The 21,249-nt window shown below is 34.2% G+C and overlaps 1 protein-coding gene across 1 annotated transcript; it reads left to right on the top strand.

The window, feature by feature from the left end:
• Positions 1-16,679: 16,679 nt before the first annotated feature.
• On the top strand, positions 16,680-19,217 carry LOC149267018 (uncharacterized). The gene is made up of 4 exons (XM_089397882.1): positions 16,680-17,401; positions 18,449-18,541; positions 18,650-18,717; positions 18,816-19,217. The coding sequence occupies exons 1-4, from the start codon at positions 16,763-16,765 to the stop codon at positions 18,955-18,957; spliced, it is 942 nt and encodes a 313-aa protein (XP_089254008.1). The 5' UTR covers positions 16,680-16,762; the 3' UTR covers positions 18,958-19,217.
• The last annotated feature ends 2,032 nt before the right edge of the window (positions 19,218-21,249 follow it).

Here is a 21,249-nt window from a genome sequence, read left to right as displayed (position 1 = left end):
AAAAATGATTTATGATTATTTATTAGGGATGATACTGATGGTTAATATTCATAAATTAAATTTAGTTAGCTATATTGTAATAAAAATAAAATATAAAAAGCAACTTAATTTATTTTAGGATATATTTTTTTTATTTATATTTTGTTTTGTAAAATGATTATAATTATGATAAATTAAAAAATTAAAATTACAATATATATTTCGTAATTATATTATAATTTTATGTGTACGTAAATAAATATTTTAAAAAATACTTTCTATTTCTAAATAAATTTTGAAAAGTACTTTTCATTTTTATATGAATGCATTTTTCATATTCAATTTTCTTATCGTTGAAAAGATTAAGTTCTTTCACCAATTATGTTTTAAAAATATTTCAATACCTTGCAATATATTAAATGTGTTAATTTTTCTTTCTAAGTTAATTAATATGATGATAATTTTTATCCTTTAAATTAATCAATGCATTATAGTATTTATTTTTATAATCTTATAATTCTTTATTATATTATAATGGTTTAAATGTAATAAATTTAATTTAGTTTATATAATAATATTTTTTAATAAATTTAGTTATTTTTTAATAATAAATTTATTAATTTTTATAATAAATTTTATTCCTGTTTATTTTAGGGTTGTTTATATAACTTTATCTCATGCATTAGTGTGAATGCAGAAAGGAAATGCACTTTATTGGGTCTTTTAAAGATTGGTGCAGTGGTCAACTTCTTTTTCAGTTCTTCAAATGCCTCTTGACATCTATTTATCCAACAAAAGTCTGAATCTTTAGTCAATAATCCAAATAAGGGTGAAGTCAACTTACTAAAGTCCTTAATGAATCTTCTATAATATCCAACCAATCCTAAGAAGCTTCTAACATGCCTTTGGTTTTGAGGGATAGGGACCCTTTAGTGATGGCAACTTTGTTAGGGTCAACCTAGATCCTTTCCTTAGATATGGAATGGCCTAGGACAATCCCTGCATTCATAAAAAATTCTCATTTCTCTGGACTAAAAGAAAGATTCATCTCAATGCATTTCCTTAAGACTTACATAGATTAGAAAGAGATTCATGAAAATCACTTCCATAAGGGGTGAAATCATCCATGTATATCTGAACAATGTTATGAACAAGGTCAACAAAGATACTCAAAATTGTCTCTGAAAAGTTGCAGGGGTATTATAAAAATCGAATGGAAGGACCCTATAGGCAAAGGTCCCCCATGGACACTTGAATGCGGTCTTATCTTGGTCCTCATGGCTGATTTGAATATGGTTATACCCACTGAATGCATCTATGAAGGAAAATAATTTCTTCTCTACAAGGCCATCTAGGACTTGATCAATGAAAGAAAGGGGGAAATGGTCCTTCTTTGTAGGTTTGTTGAGTTCTATATATTCAACATAAATCCTCGACTTCTCATTTTTCTTTGGCACTATGAAAAGAGGGGACACCCAATCACTATCTGAAATGGGGTAAATGAACCATGAATCAGACAACTTTTGTAGTTCTTGTTTTACAATATCCTTAAGGGAAGGATTCATCCTCCTCTAGGGTTGGCACATAGGTTTTCATCCCTCCTTGATGTAGATATGATGAGTACAAACTAAGGGGTGCACCCCTTGCATTTCCTTATAGTCCCAAGCAAAGGCATTAAGGTGTTGCCTCAACACAGTGTATAATTTCTCTTCTTACTCAATTGAGAGAGAAGGGTTGATTTTTATAGTTTTGGATGGGCCGATTTCCATAATCTTGGCATAATCTAAATCAAAGTCAACAAAGCTCAGTTCAGTCGATGTATTATTATAAGCCTGCTCTAAGGATACTTCCACTAGTTGATCAATTGGTGTAGCAGTAGGGCGTTGATTATGTAAGAAGTGATCAATAAGGTCATCACCTAACTACCTACTTCCTACAACAATTTCTAGTGTATGAACTAGGTAGAGGGATGACTGATAAAGGTCTTCTTATTCCTTGTCCTTTATCGAAAAAGGGTAAATCATTCTCAACAGAAGGTTGAGAAGGGGGATATAATACAAGTTGCTTTGAGAGATGCCCATTCTTAATGGTCATGTTCCCAGCCTTGCAACTAATGTCAGCATCAACAGTGGCCAACCAAGGTCTTCCTAGGATGAGAGGGTAACCATTAAACTTTTCTTTTGGATGGAGGACAAGGAAATCTATGGGATACTCCAACCCTCACATCCTCAATAACTCCCTCAAGGGATACTTTGAATCTGTCTGCAAACTGCAACACTGTAGTGGTCTTCCTCAAGGCTCCTTGGAGGTTGAGATTTAACATGGTTTCTTTGGTCGTAACATTGATTGTGTTGCGTCCTAAGGTCAATTAAGGTGTTAGGGACCACAATGTTGTTAATGTGCACATCCACTATTGGGTTACTAGGATCCAAGTACTTTGGGGAGATCACACTCCCAAGCATTAGATCAGATAAATGCCCAACAACATTGATAGTGGGAACATCTCTTCTTCTCCTCCTAGGCCTCTTGAAACATTCTTCCCGGATAAGCTTATTGTAAATGGGAACATCCTTGATGACCTAGAGGAGGGGTATCTTGACACACAAATTATTCAATTCTCCTATAAGTTCAATCTCTTTTGGGGTGTGATGTTTAGGTTGGACCAAATTTTCAGGATAGGGAGGTATATTGACTTATGGGGTACTATCTTCCTTCTCTTCTTCAAGATCTTCAAGTGGAGAAGGTGGGTGATCATCTGGAAGTACCTTCCTAGATCGAAGGTTGATCTCTTGGATTTCCACGACATAAGCAAGATAGGATGTTTCCCCAATGTAAACCTATTATTCCTGTTTATTGTTAAGGTTTAGATTGGGTTGCGTAGACATTTGAGGTTGCTTGGATGGGCTGGTGTGGGGTAGCTATTGTTGAGGTGGAGGAGGAGGAATTAAAGTAGGAGGTTTCATTTCCTGAGGCCTCAATCGTTGTGAAGGGTTTCCCCATTGACGATATTGAGGTTTATACGATTGGAAAGGTGGATTGACAGGTTGAGGAGGGTATTAACGAGTATAGGACCAAGGAGAGGGCATGGACCATGATGGGTGAGCTGGAGAATACCAAGGTTGGAAGGGTGCATTTTGATTTGTATTGTAAGGAGGATATTAAGCACCTTGCATGCCCTGTTCATATGGTCGAGGTCCTTGTGGCCTCCTCTGTTTGATGCAGTAGAGTTGCTCCAAGGAATTCTCTGCCCCTTGGTATATAGCCTTTAGGCCTAGAAGATAGGGAAATTTTCCTGTTGCATGGTTCTCCTCACAAACAGAGAAAACTGTTATGGTGTTTAGAGGGCACTCATTCCTAGGATGTCTCTTGCTGAATCTAGGGAAAAATATAGCTAGTGCCCTTTTTTCTTCCTCTTGCTTTCTTTTAATGTTTGAAAGTCGAGGTGGAGTGAGAAGAGTTGATGAAGCCCTGACTAGACCTACCTCTCTTTCTAGTGGCGCTATAATGATTCTTGAATACTATCTTGAAGTCATCTTAGGTCAGATGGTTATTATCTCCTCCATACAACATATTGAGGGTTTCCATTACATCCTCCCTAATCCCTCAGAGAAGTATAAGCTTGAATGATTCAGGGTCAAGGGTATAGTTAGCCCTCCTACAGTTGTGTTGGAACCTTTCCTCATAATCTTCTAAGGACTCATCTATCCCTAGGGTCATCCTAAATATTTTTTCTTTTGTCTCCTTAGACCTACAGTAATACTTGTACTTCTCATTAAAGCATTGTTGCATTTGAGTCGAGGTAGTGATGTTGCCTCTAGGTAGGCTCATAAACTAGCACAAGGTTGCATCCTTGAGGGTGGAGGGAAACAACTTCAGCATTTGTTCATCGAAGGTATAGTCATAGGTCCTACAAACTGCAACAAACTAAAATATGAATGTGTTAGGGTCCTTAAAGAATAGGCCATGGAAATGTGTAAGAGTAGTGGGGCTTATACTCTTCATCTTGGCCTCCCCATTGGTATCTCAAATAGGAAAGAACTTATTCTTCATGTTTTCAACCATGTTTCAGATAGGTGATATAGGTTCTTCCTATTGTATGGGTTCTTAAAATATTTTAGGCTGCTCACCTAGAGGATTTTCTAACTCCCCTGTGGCTAGACTGGGAAGTTCACAATCGCCAAAGAAGAGTGATGGTTGATTGCTAGAAGGGGTGGGGGTTTTGAGTAGAAATTTTCCTTGTTTATTCCTACTCCTACGAGGGATGAAAGTTTTTTCATTTTTTTGTGTTTTGTTTTCTTTTTTTTTTGGATTTTTTTCAAATCAAACAATGTTGATGCAAAAAAAAAAAGATGAAACGTAAAGGAAACTTCCAAGTAGAAATAACACTTGCATGGAAACCTCCCAGAAATGACGCCAAAAAGTGACGAGCCTCAGTATCACAACAAGAATGTTGAGACTCCCAAGGCTACAAACTTCAATTATTAGCTCGGGTTGTGTACAGGCATAAGAGGTGACAATACTATATGCACAATAGGTCAAGTTCTACTCATGCCACCTTCAAGAAATGGAACAAACCAAGGCATACAAAGACCACTCTATTAGCTAACTCAAGGAAGGAAATTGCATAAGAAGAGAGCATTCTATTCTAATTGCAATAATGGAAACATTATTCTAATTACAATAATGGAAACATTATTCTACTTGCAAAAATAAAAATGATGTTTTTCCAAATGTAAAGGATAACCCTAGTTGCGGGAATGTTAAGGCTATGATATTTGCAGAAATGGAAACAATAATATACTTACAAAATGTGAAATCTATGCTACTTGCAAGAATGTGGACATTAGCCTAATTGTAGAATGTGAAAATTTTCTTTGAAAAGGAAATTAACTTATGCAATAACAATGCTTGTAATTGAAACCCTAAAGAAGCATAAATTCAAGAAATATGCTTAATCTACTTTGCATTGATAAATCACCCTTTAATCATTATTTTCAAAGAAACTTAGCTTTAGTGACAAATTTCATAGGCATTTCATAAGCGAATCATCATTGTTCTTCAAATTCGGAACTCTGTCCTCTAACCTGAATTGCAGAATTGTGTTGCAATGAAGAAACAGTAGGTCTCAAGTGCTCATTGGTCCTCCTCAATCATGGTTTTAGAGCCTATGGGTCATTATTTAAGCCCAAGAGACAAAAATCAAGCCTTTGGAGAAAATCTAGACAAATTTACATGGTGATATAGGATGGTACATGATTTCTACTCGATGGTACAAGATTGCCTTGTTTTGCTACAAGATTGGATTCCTAGCATCTTGAGGGTGGAAAAGGTTTCCTAAAGGTGGGAAATGGTAAATGAATATATATGAGATATGTAGGAAGCATTTTCCAAGCCTAGCACCTCTTAGAGGCCCATCTTGCACAAAATCAAATCCACATGGTGCTCTTCAATGACCCATAAATGTAGTTTCATTGGCATAGTTTTGAGGACAATGTGAGATGAGGAGGGAGAGGTTGATGATGATACGAAGAAGGTAAGTTGAATGTAACAATCCTGCAAGACATTGGCAGTCCCTGCAAAACAAAAAAATAATCCTCTTTGCAACTTGAAAAGAATGCCAAACTAATGATCAAATTGTAGCAAATGAACTAAACGAGAAAGGATGAGTTGAATTTTATGAAGCTAAGTGAAAAGAAAGATGATTTGACTTTTATTGCATCAAAAGATAATCTAACTTGCAACATGCATTTTACCTACATCCATGAAATATTAAAGAAGAAAGTGATTTAACTCCTAAATATGCAAAAACAGAGTATGTAAAAGAGCATTGATCTAAGGTCTAAGAACTGCAAGAGAAAATAACCACATATTTTTGGGTGCTAATGCATATTATTCAACCACACTTCGTACAAGAGAGGTGGTAACCAGACTTGCACCAACAACTTTTTCAAGTGACTTCTACAAAGAAAGGAAGAAATATTGCTACAAAAAGTAATGTGTATAAGATACACAAAGAGAGACTAGAGCCTCTAGGTAAAAACGGTCTTGTGCACTGATTCCTCCACTTTTCCACTCCAAATACATCGAGATGGATGAAAAACAATATAATGATCCAATTCAGATCACACCTCCCCATTTTGGGAGGCTTTTGGTCCCCAAAATATTTTACTTAATAAGGTGAGGAAATATTTCCTCACCTTCTCTCTGGCGTACCATTTACCTTTGCTTGGAAGTTGTCCCTTCAACCCAATTTGCCAAAGGTCTTGTTGCCTTTGTCTTGTAGTTCTGGATGTCTTCTGTAAAACTATATCTTTTTTCAACTCTACTTGAGCGTCTAGTGCCAGATCCTCCACAGAATGTAAAACATGTTCCTCTTTCTGATCTAGCATGGAAGTCTCATAGAGTTTCAAATTATCTACATTTACAACTGAGTAAATGCGCATATATGGTGGTAAACTAAGTCAATAGGCATTACCACCCACCTTTTCCAGTATCTCAAAGGGACCATACCTTAGACCTTTGCTTTTCTTACCAGGCCCTTGTAGCCTCTCCTTGTTCAACTATAGCTATACTATGTCTCCCACCTTGAATGATTTCTTTGTTCTATGCTAATCATGCCTGGCCTTAAACTTCACCTGCGACTTTTGCAGTGTTTCTTGTACCTGTAGATGGTTCTATCTTATCTTCTCTATAAAATTTTCAGCCCTCAAATCATCTCCTGTAATGTCTTCCTTCACCCCTGCTTGTTGCCCATATGTAATATCCAAAGGTGAAGGTGGAAAATATCCAAAACAAGTTTCAAATGGGGACTTTCCTATAGAAGTGTAGATTGCTCTATTATAAGAATGTTGTATATATACCAGATTTTCATCCCAGGTATTTGGATGCTTCTGGTTGTAACCCCTCAGAAGTTGCACCAAAGTCCTATTGACTACTTTTGTCTGCCCATCTGTCTGTGGATGGAATGTTGTAGATCTCTTCAACTTCGTGTCCATCTTCTCCCACAATGTAGTCTAGAATGCATTCAGAAACCTTGTATCCCTGTCTGAAATGATGCTCCTTGGTATCCCAAAGTGTACCCAGACGTATCCAAGGAACAATTTTGTTTCTTCTTGTATGTTGATGGTCTTTTTACATGGCATGAGAACACACATGTTGCTGAACCTGTCAACTAGCACGAATAGGTAGTCATGTCCATTCCTAGTTTTTGGTAAACCTCCCATAAAGTCCATGGAAATTCTTTCCCAAGGACAAGTAGGTAGAAGTAAAGGATGATACAGACCCCATTTCCTATTGCTAGGCTTGTTGGTACAACAAAGCATGCATCCTCTTATGAACCTACCTACTTTTTCTTGCATCTTGGGCCAATACACATACATCTGCAAGTTAGCCACGATCTTCCCTGCACCAAAATGCCCTGCAACCTTGGAGGTGTGAGCCTCTCTAATTAGATGCAAACGCTCACCTTTAGGAACACATAACTTATCTAGCGTGTAGAGAAACATAGCCTAAATATGGTAATCAACGGTGATGTTGCCATTGTGCACATTACTCTGACTCTACAATGGTTGCTGATACACCTCCTTGAAGTCCTCATCTTCTGAATATGCCTCTCTGTATGCATAATCAATGAATTTATCTATGTGCATAAGAGTCCCCAAAGATGGAATATTTTATGTGGGTGGCCTTGAAAGCATATCAACCAACTTGTTTGTGTTTCACTTCTTATACTTGATCAACAAATGAAACTGTTGTAAAAACCCCATCCACTTATAATGCATGGTTTTTTGTATCTTTTTCAGGGCTTGTAGGTACTATAACGACTGGTGATCCGTGTGGATTATTGTCTCCTTTCCCATCAGATAGTGCTTCCACTTCTTCATAGCTTGTACCATGGCATAAAGCTCCTTATCGTAGGTAGGGTAGTTAAGAGCTGCCGCATGAAATACTTGAGAATGGTAGAAAATGGGCCTTCCTCCTTGCATCAAGACAACTCCCATAGAATACCCACTCGCATCTGTCTCCCCTTCAAAGGGTTGTTGCAAGTTTGGTAATGCCAGAACTGGTGCTTCATTGATCTTCTTCTTTAACTCATCGAAAACCTTATGCTTCCCTTTTCCCCAATGGAAACTCTTGCAGATTGTTTATCATGGGCAGGGGGTATCTGTTCTTGAACGTGATTTTATTCAATGCCCTGTAATCTATACACATCTGCCAAGTCCCATCCTTCTTTGGCACAATGATGATGGGTGACCTACATGGTGATGTACTCAGTCGAATGACACCCTATTCCAGTAGATGTTGCAATTATTTCTTCACCTCACTTTCTTCTATAACAAACTGCATGTACAACCCAATATTTGGCAATGGGGAGTCTGGAAATAGGTGAATCTCATGCTCCACTTCTATCTTAGGGGGTAGCCCTTTAGGCTCTCGGAACATGTCCTTGTATGCCTGTAAAAAATCCTCCAATTTTTGGTTTTGTTTCTTAGTACACCCCTCTAGGGATGTCTTGCCTCTTATTGACGCCTCTACAGACTGATTTTCTCTTAAAAACAATAAAACATACATCTTGCTAAAACTAATCAATTTCTTAGCTTGGTTGGTACTTACTAGTGAAATTTTCGACTTTCCTTTGTGCGTGTTGATGGTGAATGGTTTTCCGTCCCCGATTAGTTGGTACATGTTAGCTCTCTTCATGAATATTGCATCACACATGTACATGTATGGACTCCCAAACATGACTCCACATACATTGAGGGGAACCAAATCGAGATCTACTTCATCAATAAAATCAACATTGGTAGTAAATCTAATTTTACTCTGTTTTGTTACCTTCAACTCTGCATCCTTATGTACCCATCCCAATGGATATGGGTTTGGATGATCATGAACTTCCAACCCCTACTTCTTGACTAGATCTTCTGCAATGAGATTTTCCTGTGGTCTTGAGTCAAACAGAGCATTAATATTTGTCTTCTTGACTTATATCTTTACATGGAAGAGTTTCATCATTTCTTTCTCTTCCTATTGTTGAAGGCTACTTAGATTCACCTCCTTTTGCACTGATTTACAAATGATCTTCTCATCCACGTTTGAGTTGCTTTCAACTTGGTTGCTTGAATCAGTGGTCATGAGATTCTTCTTCATATTATCTTTCTTCTTGTTCTTCAGGTTTAGCTCTGGATGAAACTTCCAGCACTTCTCCTCTGTATGGCCATGAATGTTGCAATGGCTGCAATGGTTTCTAGGACCTTTGTAGTAATGTGTTGTGACAACTGTCTTTTTATCTTTTCCCCGTTTTTGCTTCTTCTTCCCATCCTTAGAAGCCTCTTGTTGCTCCTTTTGATTCAATCCACTTGATTGCGCTCTTTTCAAACCTATGTTCTCCAGGTATTGTGCCTGTACACAAGCCTCATCCACCATTCTGGGCTTGAACAACATCACTTGCTCACGCAGATGGTGGTGCAGACCACCCAAATACTTTAGGAGTACATATGGGTTCTTTGGAGAGATACCAAACATTATAGCCATCTTTCTAAATTCTGTGGTGTATTCCTGCACGCTTTGGCTTGGCCTTTGCCTGAGGTAATGCCACTGGATCCACTGGTCTTCCACGTATCGATTGGGATAAAACTGTGACTTAATGAGGGTTTTTAGATCCTCCCACTTAGTCACTGGAGGTTCTCCCTCCAACCTCAGGGTTTCCGTGTCGCTCTGCCACTGAGTCAGTGCATGGCCCTCCAATTTTAGTTGCGCAAATGAGATCTTCTACCCTTCCGCGATCTGATGGACACTGAAATAAACTTCTAGTAGAAATTTCAATAGAAATATTTCAATAATTTATTTATTTATTTATATTTTATATTTTATATTTTATATTTTTTAATTTTTAATTTTTAATTTAATTTTTATTTTTTCTATTTTCTATTTTTTATTTTTTTATTTATTTTTATTTTTTATTTTTTATTTTATTTTATTTTATTTATTTATTTATTTTCCTGTAGAAATTTCAATATTAATGACTAATCTCATGACAAAATACTCTGATACAAAAGTGCATGTTCTCCTTCCTCCATCTCTACTTTATCATAAAATATTTATCTTTTTTGTTTTGTTATTTGTAGTTTTACTAGATGAGATTTTTATTTTATGTACTTTCTTTTCATTTCGAGAGATGCTTTAGGTATCTCCTAGGTATGTGATTAAAATTCAACTCGGGCTAGGTATAGACTCATATAGGGGCTACATGACTAGGTATAGATTCTACTTGCAAGCACATGATTCCAATGTAATAAAGGTGATGATCTACAAAGGGTACTAGTTTATTTGCATATATTATCTATGTTGAAAGTGTATTTTTGGTTCTTTTGTAAAACCGTAATTTTTTTTTTTTTTTTTGGTCAAAGAACTTATGGGTAAAAGCATGTTAATGTGTATCACTTTTTCCCTTTTTGTGGCAAAGAAGTTTTATAAAAATAAATGGAGTTGGAATGTTTACTCTTAAAATTACAAAATCATCAAAAACTAGGTGGTGGTAAAAGAAGACAAAACATGTCAATTTAAATTCAATTTCATGTCATATTTTTTCTAGAATTTAATATATAATTTTTATCTAATTTATTCATTTTCTTTAAAGGGTATCATTAATGTTTTACATAAATTTTTAAGTAGTGACAAAACCGCGACCCCCCATTTCTCTATTGATTTATGTTTTTTAATTCCAATTTCTTTAAGAGATGTGTTGTAAACATTCTAAAGATTGCTAAACAAATTTAAAAATAAAAAATAAGCATATTTTTTAATTATTATTAAAATACTAGTAAAAATGATCGTATTTTCGTATATATAAAACAGCGGCCCAAGAAACTACCCTTTCAAGTTTATAAAATCAATTTTTTTAATAGAAATTTGAAAATAACATATAACAAAATGTTAAAATTACTTTTTGAAAAATTTTAAAATATATTTTATATTTTTTATAATAAAATTTTTAATTATGATTATTATAACATATTTTATATTATTCAAAATATAATATAGAAAATTATTTGTTTAGAAATTCTACTTCTATTTTTATATATATATTTTAAAGAGTTTTAGCATTTCATTTAACTTTACATAAAGTTATTTCTATTTTGTGAGTGATTAACCATAGCTTTTACCAATATTTACTATTAGTTGACTTATTTGCAAATTTAGTATTTACTTTTTATAACATTATTTATATTTTCTAAACCCAATAAATAGGTTCACTATAGCTTTTACCAAAATTTATTGTGAGTTAGCTTTGTTACAAATTTAGCATCTCTTTTTTATAATTAACAAGTATGAAACTCAACTCATTTAATTGATATTTTTATATTATTTTTTTTTTATCTTTTTTCATTTGAGTACTTTTTTGCTTTTGCCATATAATGAGACACATTAACATGCTTTTACCCTTATCTTTCTCAAATATAAGGAAATAGTTGTATGGCCCAAGACCTAGAGGTGTCTGGCAAGAGTGGAAGCTTGCCCCCAAACAAAGAACCAGTAGGTTTTTACAAGTAGCCACTTTGGCGTCTTGAAATTGTATCAATAGAGATTAGGCCATTTCATATTTTCCTAAATTGACTAGTCCATTTCAGATTTTCTTAAATCACAATTAAAACATAGGTGCATAGATTTTTACCTATAATCCCTATCAATTCAAACTCAAACTCAAAATAAAATTATCCAAGTTTATACATCTACGTGTAATGTTAGAGATTTGAGTAAATTGGGAAAGTATCGTGTTTTTATTAGTATAAGTTCAAACTTAAAATCAAACTCAAATTACCAATGTCTATACATCAAAATGAACAATTTTCACTTCAGAAATTTGAGTAAATCAAGAGTGCATGGTGTTTTTATTGGTAGAATCCTTAAATGTGGGCATAGTGCAATAAATGATTTATAGAAGTGTCCAGAAATTCTTCCTATTCTCTTTCATTGGTTAGGAAACATTGTTTTATCCCGTCTCTTTGAAATGTGGGCACATCTTCTGCTTCAGTTGTACTTGTTCTGCTGTTGCAATTCCAATTGTGGATGGTTTGTACAGTGCAAACCCTAACTCTAAATGTCCTCTATGCAAACATGTGAGAATTTTGGTGCAGGTTAATTGTGTTTATTATTAACTTTTTCACTTGTAGCTTCACTTTATCTTTTAATATATATATTATCTATCCTTTTCATTCAATCTAAAACCTGAATTGATTCCAGATGAGAGTTTTTGGTGATGTTGTGTGTTTAGGAAATTTGAGTGTTTTATTAAGCAAAAGGTACTCATAGAAACTTTCCGATTGTTCACTCCTTCCCAAGACAAAATCAAAGGGAACATATTGTTTCCACATGAAAATCTCTTTATTTGGTGGATTTATATTTAAACATATAATATATCAATTTGGTATATGAGTAATTATGAATGTGTTCTATGTCTCTCAACTGTCAGGAGTATTGGGAGCAGAGGCTTCAGTGGGAAAAGGTTGAGCAGCTTCAAAAATCAAAGTAACATTGGGAAAACCAATGTTGGGCATTCATATGATTCTAAATTTGGCTCTTCTCAACTTATTCTTGGACTATACCTCTTCCATTACATGGATCTATCACACTATTGGTTGTCATGTTGGACTTATTCACTTTCCTGTTCAGGTATTTTTCTCCTGATCCTCATACAAATAAGAGAAGGAAAATCAGTTGATATGAAAGACACTAACATATTTTTCTTATAATACTTCTATTGATTCAGAAATTTGATAAACAATGAGTTCATAAACAAATCTTCAAGGACAAGAACATAAAGGACACATGACAATAATCACTTTATTATGCCATAAAAGACCAAGCTAATATAGATTAGAGTGAGCCATTTGGCATTGAAAATTTGTATTGTGGCTCATAGGAGAAAGCTTTAGATGACGTTATTCAATCCGTCATTAATTTTATTAACATGTATCGAGTTTTGTTGCATGGATCTTACTTCAGAAGCTATTTTCGTATTCAATGTGTTGATTTCTTGAAGGTTTTGCAGTTGATTTAATTTTCATTAATTTTTCAACTATGCATGTATTTAAAAAATTAAATACACGAAACCTTTAACCATATTTACAATGAAATTTAATAGAACCCCATGTCACACAAAAATGACACAAAATGTACACTCGAAACCCAGAAGGGAAAAACCAACTAGAGTTTTTTTGTTTTTTTTCTTATGCATTCTTGACAGAGATCTGAAAACAAAATTACAGAACAATAAGTCTTGAATTCTGTCCAAAAATGACAGAAAATTTCTACCAAAATTTCCATGCTTAAACAACTTTAGATAACAACCCTGATTTATGTGCATAAAAGTGCCAAAAGTCACTTTAAATCTTGTGCAAAATTATGTTGTTAATAGCAAGAATCTGCACTTGAAGTCTATGCCAAAATTCTGCTGAAAATGTCTAGGAAACAGTGCGAAAAACTATAGAAATGTTTAATATTGTAACCCCAACAGAATTGGCAGATAGTGTTTTTTTATTTAATTTTATTTATTTATTTATTTTTATTTATATTTATTTTATATTTATTTATTTTATATTTTTATTTTATATTTATTTATTTTTATTTTATTTTTATTTATTTTATTTATTTTTATTTATTTTTTTTTTTTTTTTCGGGGAAGAGGCCTTCCACATTTTTTCACATGGAAAGATTTCCAAGACATTGAGTTGGGTAACTGGTTGTCTTGGAGAACTATCAAATGTACTTAAAGTTTCTTGATAAAATACAAACCAGCCTTCACACACATATTTTACATTTTTTAAATGGATTTGGATGCTCAGGAGGTCCATTGTACTATCCCCATTCAAAAATAAAGTTAGTCAATTTTGATGGCTTAAAACTTAAAAGCTAACAAAGCATTTAGAAATCAAAGTTGTCATTAGTGAGACTTTTTGGACTTTCTGACGTCGAAATCCTTTGGAAAAAATTGAGGTGAAATCTTGATTTGTGTATTCAAACTAGTTTTTTTACTATATATATGGATTGAACACCCCGAGAAACCCCTAGGGCAATTAGATTGTGCAGAGGTTACCCATCTGCCTGATTTTAGATAAATTAGACCGGAAAAACCCAACAAAAAAGCTTCCAAAAAGTCTCACTCAAAGCCAACTCGTTAGAAATCTCACTTTTCGTCAAGAACTACAATGCTTGAATGATTGATTAAAGATTGGCTCAATCACACTTGTTTTACATCAAATTCAGGTTGATGCCTACACATAGGCTTTCATTTGAAATGTTCTTGTCAACTTCTTCTATGGCAATGAGTCATTAAGAGAATTGAGTACTAGTAAGGAGCATAAGGCCTATTTGAGACATCTAAATTCTCTTAGGAATGAATACAAAACATTATTTTGTTGTTTCTTGTGGCCGATTTCATACAGATTTGTCTAAAGATGCCTTATTCATTGTGTGTTTCTACATGAACATTTAATTGTATACTAATATAAGATTTTGTAATTGTTTGCTAGAGATATAATCTGCATTTCTTTGCACATTTTGGGGCAATTGCTAGTTTTAATAAGTTAAAAATATGGTCTGCATGATTATAGTTTTTATAAAGATTATAGATCATGTGTTAGATATTTTTTTTTAAATCAATGGCTATAAATGTAATTTTTAGAATTGCCATAACTCTTCACGTAATTCTTTAAAGTGTGCTAGCTCAATGGAAGAGCTTCTGCTGTTGGTGGTTTGATTCCACTGTGCGCTAACATGAATTAATCAACGATTTTGTAGTTTTTTTAATTAAATGTTTTTTATATCGATTTATTTCAATGGTGAGATATTTTTGTATCCTTTCGAAACATTTGATGTGAAATCTTGATTTGTGTATTCAAACTGGTTTTTTGACTGTATATATGGATTCAACACCCCGAGAAATGCCTAGGGCACTTAGATTGTGCAGGGATTAGCCATCTACTAGATTTTAGATAAATTAGACTGGAGAAACCCAACAAAAAAGATTCCAAAAAGTCTCACTCAAAGCCAACTCGTTAGAAATCTCACTTTTCATTAAGAACTACAATGCTTGAATGATTGGTTAAATATTGGCTCAATCACACTTGTTTTACATCAAATTCAGGTTGATGTCTACACATAGGCTTTCATTTGAAATGTTGTTGTAAACTTCTTCTATGGCAATGAGTCATTAAGAGAATTCATTGAGTACTGGTAAGGAGTAGAAGGCCTATTTTTGACATCTGAATTCTCTTAGCAATGAATATAAAACATTATTTTCTTGTTTCTTGTGGCCGATTTCATACAGATTTGTCTAAAGATGACTTAGCCATTGTGTGTTTCTACATGAACATTTAACTGTATACTAATATAAGATTTTGAATTTTTTTGCTAGAGATATAATTCACTTCTCTTTGCACCTTTTGGGGCAATTGGTAGTTTTAATAAGTTAAAAATATGGTCTGCACGATTATAGTTTTTATAAAGATTATAGATCATGTGTCAGATTTTTTTTTTTAAATCAATGGCTATAAATGTAATTTTCAGAATTGCCATAACTCTTGAAGTAGTTTTTTAAAGTGTGCTAGCTCAATGGAAGAGTGTCTGCCTTACAAGCAAGTGGTTGGTGGTTTGATTCCACTGTGCGCTAACATGAATTAATCAACGATTTTGTAGTTTATTTTTAATTAAATATTTTTTATATCGATTTATTTCAATGGCCAGAGATTTCTGTATTCATTATTTTATAGAGACTAAAGTGATCTTTAAATAAAAAAAATTATTGCCCAATAGCTAGTATTAAAGACATATTGCCTCTAATCCGAGTGTTGTCTCTAGAAAGACAAAAATGAAATTGGAGAGACAAAAATGAATTTGTCTCGTAAGAAAAATAATGCTTGTGTTATATATTGTCTTTATAGAGACAATTTTTTAAAACAACATTTTTTAAAACAATAATTTTTGAAACATGTGCTTAAAGACAATATACATGTTTGACAATTTACCCAAAAAATGTCTCAAATATTGTCGTAAAACCCCTTTATGTAGTAATGATTGTATATATTTGTAAATATCCCTCTTCACTCACATTAAATCTATACTTAAAACGAATCTATAACCGTACTAAATATCACGCCATAAATAGTTTAACTAGGTTTCTATTATTGGCATAAGTCACTCCGGCAAACTTTTTGAAATGCGAAATCAAGCAACTTCGCTTCACATTATTACATTTTAAAAGCAGACCGACTCTGAAATGTATAATGACGACTGGTTTTATCTTATATATTCCGCATAAACCGGGACCACTGAACGGAATGGCCCGCTTTTACTCCTCATACTTGCTGGTAACGCATTCTTAGAAATCATCAGACAAGCATGGTGATTTCCCCTGTTAACTTAGCGTGGTGACTGGAGTTGTCAATTTAATTTGCCAATTCAAGCGTTGGAAAGCACGATAACTCTGACCTACTCTAATTATAGATAGCATTTGTCAGTGCAACCAATCACACAAATTGGAAATTTTGTTTATTATTTCCTGATTGCTGCCTTAAAATAAAAAATTGAGTAGATAGGCCCATATGTAGCTGTTTTCTGTCTCGATCTTATAATAATGCAGCATGTTTGTAATATTTATGATCCATTTAGTGGCCCAACGGCACTATGCTACTTATGTTTTCGATGGATTGCGCACGCGGCTCAGCTTCTCTATATTGAGCCCAAGTTCGCATTACCAAGCAAATGCCATCGATCTGGAGTTAAAATGAGAGGACTCTTTGGATTCAGTGTTGTAGAATTCGTAAGAAAAAGGAAGCGATCTCAATGGATCTCGCTGGGGCTAATGTCTAAACAGATACAGTTGAGCAATGGCACCTCATTGCATTGCTGGGTTTTACAGAGCAATAATCCACAGAGTGTGGGGAGTCAGCGGCCGGCTCTCCTTCTAATTCACGGTTTTGGGACAGATGGCCTGATGGCATGGGATACCCAAATCGTGGCTTTGGGAAAGGACTTCGACCTCCTAATCCCCGACCTCATATTCTTCGGGGATTCTACCACGACGAGCACTGAACGCAGCGAGATTTTTCAAGCCGAGTGCCTCAACTGTATGCTCCATTGTCTGGGAGTGGAGAGCGTGATCGTGGTTGGGCATAGCTACGGTGGCTTCGTGGCCTTCTGGATGGCACACAAATACCCTAACGTTGTCCGCCGCCTGGTGATCGTCAGCTCCGCAATTTGCATGACGCCGTCGACCAATGATCCTCTTCTCGAAGAATTGGGCTCATCAGACATTAAAGAAGTCCTCCTTCCCAACAATGCTGGAGATTTGAGAAAATCAATGAACGTTACTTTCCACAGAATGCCCTGGCTTCCTGATTTTATATACAATGACTTCATGCAGGTATATTATATCTATAATTTATCAGATTGAGTAGGCCTAATGTGTAATAACATCTGTTTTCTCATTAACATTAAAAATCTGAAACCAAAGATGATAAGTTAAAATGCAGAAGGATAGAGCATGTACAGTCTTTATATATATAAAGATTTCAACGGGTTAACGATCTTAAAAGATTTCAACGGGTTAACGATCTTAAAAATAAATTAGTTTAGTTTAAAATGGTATAATTTTTTAAATGGTTTCGTGATATAATTTTAGATATAATTTTTTGTTATTTAAAATATATTTTTGAATGTATATATAAATTCAGTAAAAGGAAAATACATTTTTGAATACATATATAGATTCAGTATCCTTGAAAACTTTTAAAACTTTACAGTTTTACAAATTAAATAATATAAACTTATGATTCTTAAAAATCTCCACTAAATTTTAATAAAAACAACAAAAAACAAAATACATAATAATAATAATAATAATAATAATAATAATAATAATATATATATATATATTATCTATTAATCAAAACAAGCTATTTTTAAGTCATAGTTACCCAATTCAATTCATCTCAAAATTAAAATATTTATCAATTCCTTCCTTTCTGCCAAATTATCCTTAAAATTTTGATTTGTTATAGACTACATAGATGATATAGACAGTAGACAACAAAACCTAGGATGTGGAGATCAAAAACTGGTTTGTCCTTCGCCCTGAATTTTATGAAATATAACGCTAAAGTTTTTAGAAATTGAAAAAAATTATGTAAATTTAATAAATTTTGAAATATATAGATAAAATTTTTGAAGTATACTGGCAAATTATTTCTGAATTGAACAATTTTGAATCGAATTATTTTCTTATTGTATAATCCGAATTAGAACTTGGAAACTGTGATTATTGTTATTATATCTATTGTTTAGAACAAAGAATTAAGGTTAATTCACTAAGTTGTTATTTATATTCCCCAAGTAATTGACTAAGTAGTTGTTGATATTGTTCAACTGAAATGTTAATGGAAAACATTGTTTATTTTGAATGCATTTGAAGGCTATGGGAGGAAACAGGGAGAAGAGGGCACAACTCCTGGATGCCATGGTCATTGGTTCCAAGAATTCGTACTCGCTGCCTACGGTGAACCAGGTTGCTTTCTTTGCTAAATATTAGATTGGATAATGATTATTAGTCTCTGAATATTTTGGAACCGTTGCCTGAAACTTTTGATTCTTGAATTTGGATGAAATCAAGCAGGACGTTCTAATAGTTTGGGGGGAGAAGGATCGAACCTTCATGCTAGAGCAGGCCTATCTTCTTCAAAGGTAATGGGCTCTAAAGTATTGGATCCCATGATGCAAATGAAATTTATTAGCACTCTCTCCAAGCAGATTCAGTTAAGTTTTCTATTTTATATTTGCAGGCATATTGGAGAGAATAGTAGGGTTGTGGTGATAAAAGAGTGCGGGCATGTTCCTCCGTTGGAGAAACCCACTGAGTTGAACGAGGCGATACTCAGCTTTCTTTTGCTTGATGATTACATGCAGAAATCATGGACGCCATGAAAATGACGTCCACAACACTGGTAAGTGAAGGCCATGAGTTTGGAGGAGGCTGAGGGCCATCGCCAATAAATCAAATTGTCGCGTATTCGAGCATGTTGTACCACAATCCCGTTAGCTGTCCGGGAAAATAGCGGTGTTCACCTATTTAGCGTCGATGCGATGACGTGGATTTCATTGTAATCGAAGCATAACCTTAATTATATTTATCAATTGCCTGGTTAGTGGGAGAAAAGAAATTTTCTATTATTTTCAACTTTTATCATTTAATAAATATTAGTTTCGAGATCAGAATGATTATTATTAATATCAGTAGTGATTTAATGAATATATAACTTTTAAATTTTATGGTGATAATTCCACTCATTATGGTTATAGTTTTGCTTACATTAGTCAAAGATAACAATTATTATATTAAAAAATTATTAATTTATTTTATTATTCAATAATATAAAAATAAAAAATATAATTTTAATAATAATTGATTCTATACTATATGATTCTCAATAATAACGATTATTATATTAAAAAATTATTAATTTATTTTATTATTCAATAATATAAAAATAAAAAATATAATTTTATTTTGAAATATTTATTTATTTTTGTATTTTAAAGTGATTTAAAAGTTTTTCTCAGCTTTCACAGATTTCACATTACTTTTATAGCCAATTAAAATATATATATATAGTAAATTCTAAATACACTAGCGTTCAATTACAATAACTTAGAAATGATGCATTTGAGTTGCCTTATTGAACTCAGTTTTTTAAGATATGAATTTTAATACATTTTAAGAATTATTTTAAATTAATATTTTTTTAGTTTAGCCATCTTTTTTATATAAAATGAAAATATATTTAATTTTTTTGGTAATATTATTATGTTAATATTTTTTTGATAAATAAAATATAGTTAATTTGATTTTTAAATTTAATGTGAATAAATTTTTTTAATAATTCAATTTTTTTTATTTTTAATTTTTATATCATTTTGTATTTTTTAAAATTTTATTATTATTATTATTATTATTATTATTATTTTTCTACGAAAAACTGTGCTATTTATATTATAAAATATAAAAAATTACAGCATTTTTTACATCAGGGCCTTGGCCCTGCATCTCCAGAGAGATTGGCATTTTCCCCATATTGGACCTTTCCAGAGCAACACAGTTACAAAAATTGGATCAGCTTACCACCCTTACTAGCATTGCGACCTTTGACGGTGCATAGTTCCGACATAGACAGCATATAAATCGACACAGTAGACATATAAACCGACATAGTGGACCCATAAACCGACAGAATGACAAACAGACATAGAGAGCAGAAGAGACGAACAGAGAGTTGCGTTCCTTTCCCGGCAGCGAAGATCAGATTGATGGCTGAGCTATTCATCATCAGTTGTGTATGGCTCATCCTTCATTTTACATTTGAGCTTCTAGGATTCGTCCGAGTCCGAGAGCAAAGTCCTCTGCCCCGGCTCACTGGGGCCTGCATCAGCTGCTTGTGTCGCTGGGGGAATGTCTGCTCTGGTTGGCTGCCTCATATCTACCAGAGGAACTTGCATGGCAACCACTGGCACATTCAGGTCTTCCAATTGCCCCCTGAGACTGCTGCAATGTTCCACCGAGACTGAGACAGTGAGATTATTGTTCTCCAGAGTGCAGGGGATCCGGTAGCGAACAGCCGGATGCTCCACATGACCACAATCCATGATTTCTCCCCGCCCACGCACATTGCTGCGGCCTGCAAGTCTGCTCGGGTTCCTATTCTGCTCAGAAGTGATTTCCACCGAGGAGGAAGGCGAAGTGACTGGCCGTTGTGTTGCGGCTCGACCCCTGGAACCGCCACGACCACTGCTCATTCTGGGCCTTTCTCTCTGCATCTCCCAATTTATCTCCAGACAAGAATTCCTCTGAGAAATCTTATGCTGAACCAGAGAATGTTCCTTCTCTGCCAGCATTTGCTCGGACAGCTTGAGGGAATGCAGGAAAGCGGCAGGGGGTTCAAGTTTATGGAGCGCCATCATCCTCGCTCTCTGCTGCGCATTGAATGCCGAATAGACAGGCCTTAAAACCCAAATGACTTCACCTTCCGGCGTATTAACTGTGCCAGCGTCCTGGTTATTCGTGGCTCGTCCGGGCTGACACCTGCCCATGTGATGAGCCACATGCCTATCGCACAACGAGATCACCCGCATCCGGGATATTATTATTATTATTATTATTATTATCTAGTTTTAAAGTTACTTTCAAATTAGACACCAAATTATTATATGAGACTCCCTTAT

This window comes from Pinus tabuliformis, chromosome 6, assembly GCF_031772625.1.
Source record: "Pinus tabuliformis cultivar Carrire ecotype Pingquan chromosome 6, CPIR1, whole genome shotgun sequence".
Taxonomy (NCBI): Eukaryota; Viridiplantae; Streptophyta; class Pinopsida; order Pinales; family Pinaceae; genus Pinus; species Pinus tabuliformis.
This window is presented reverse-complemented; position numbering and strand designations above follow the sequence as displayed.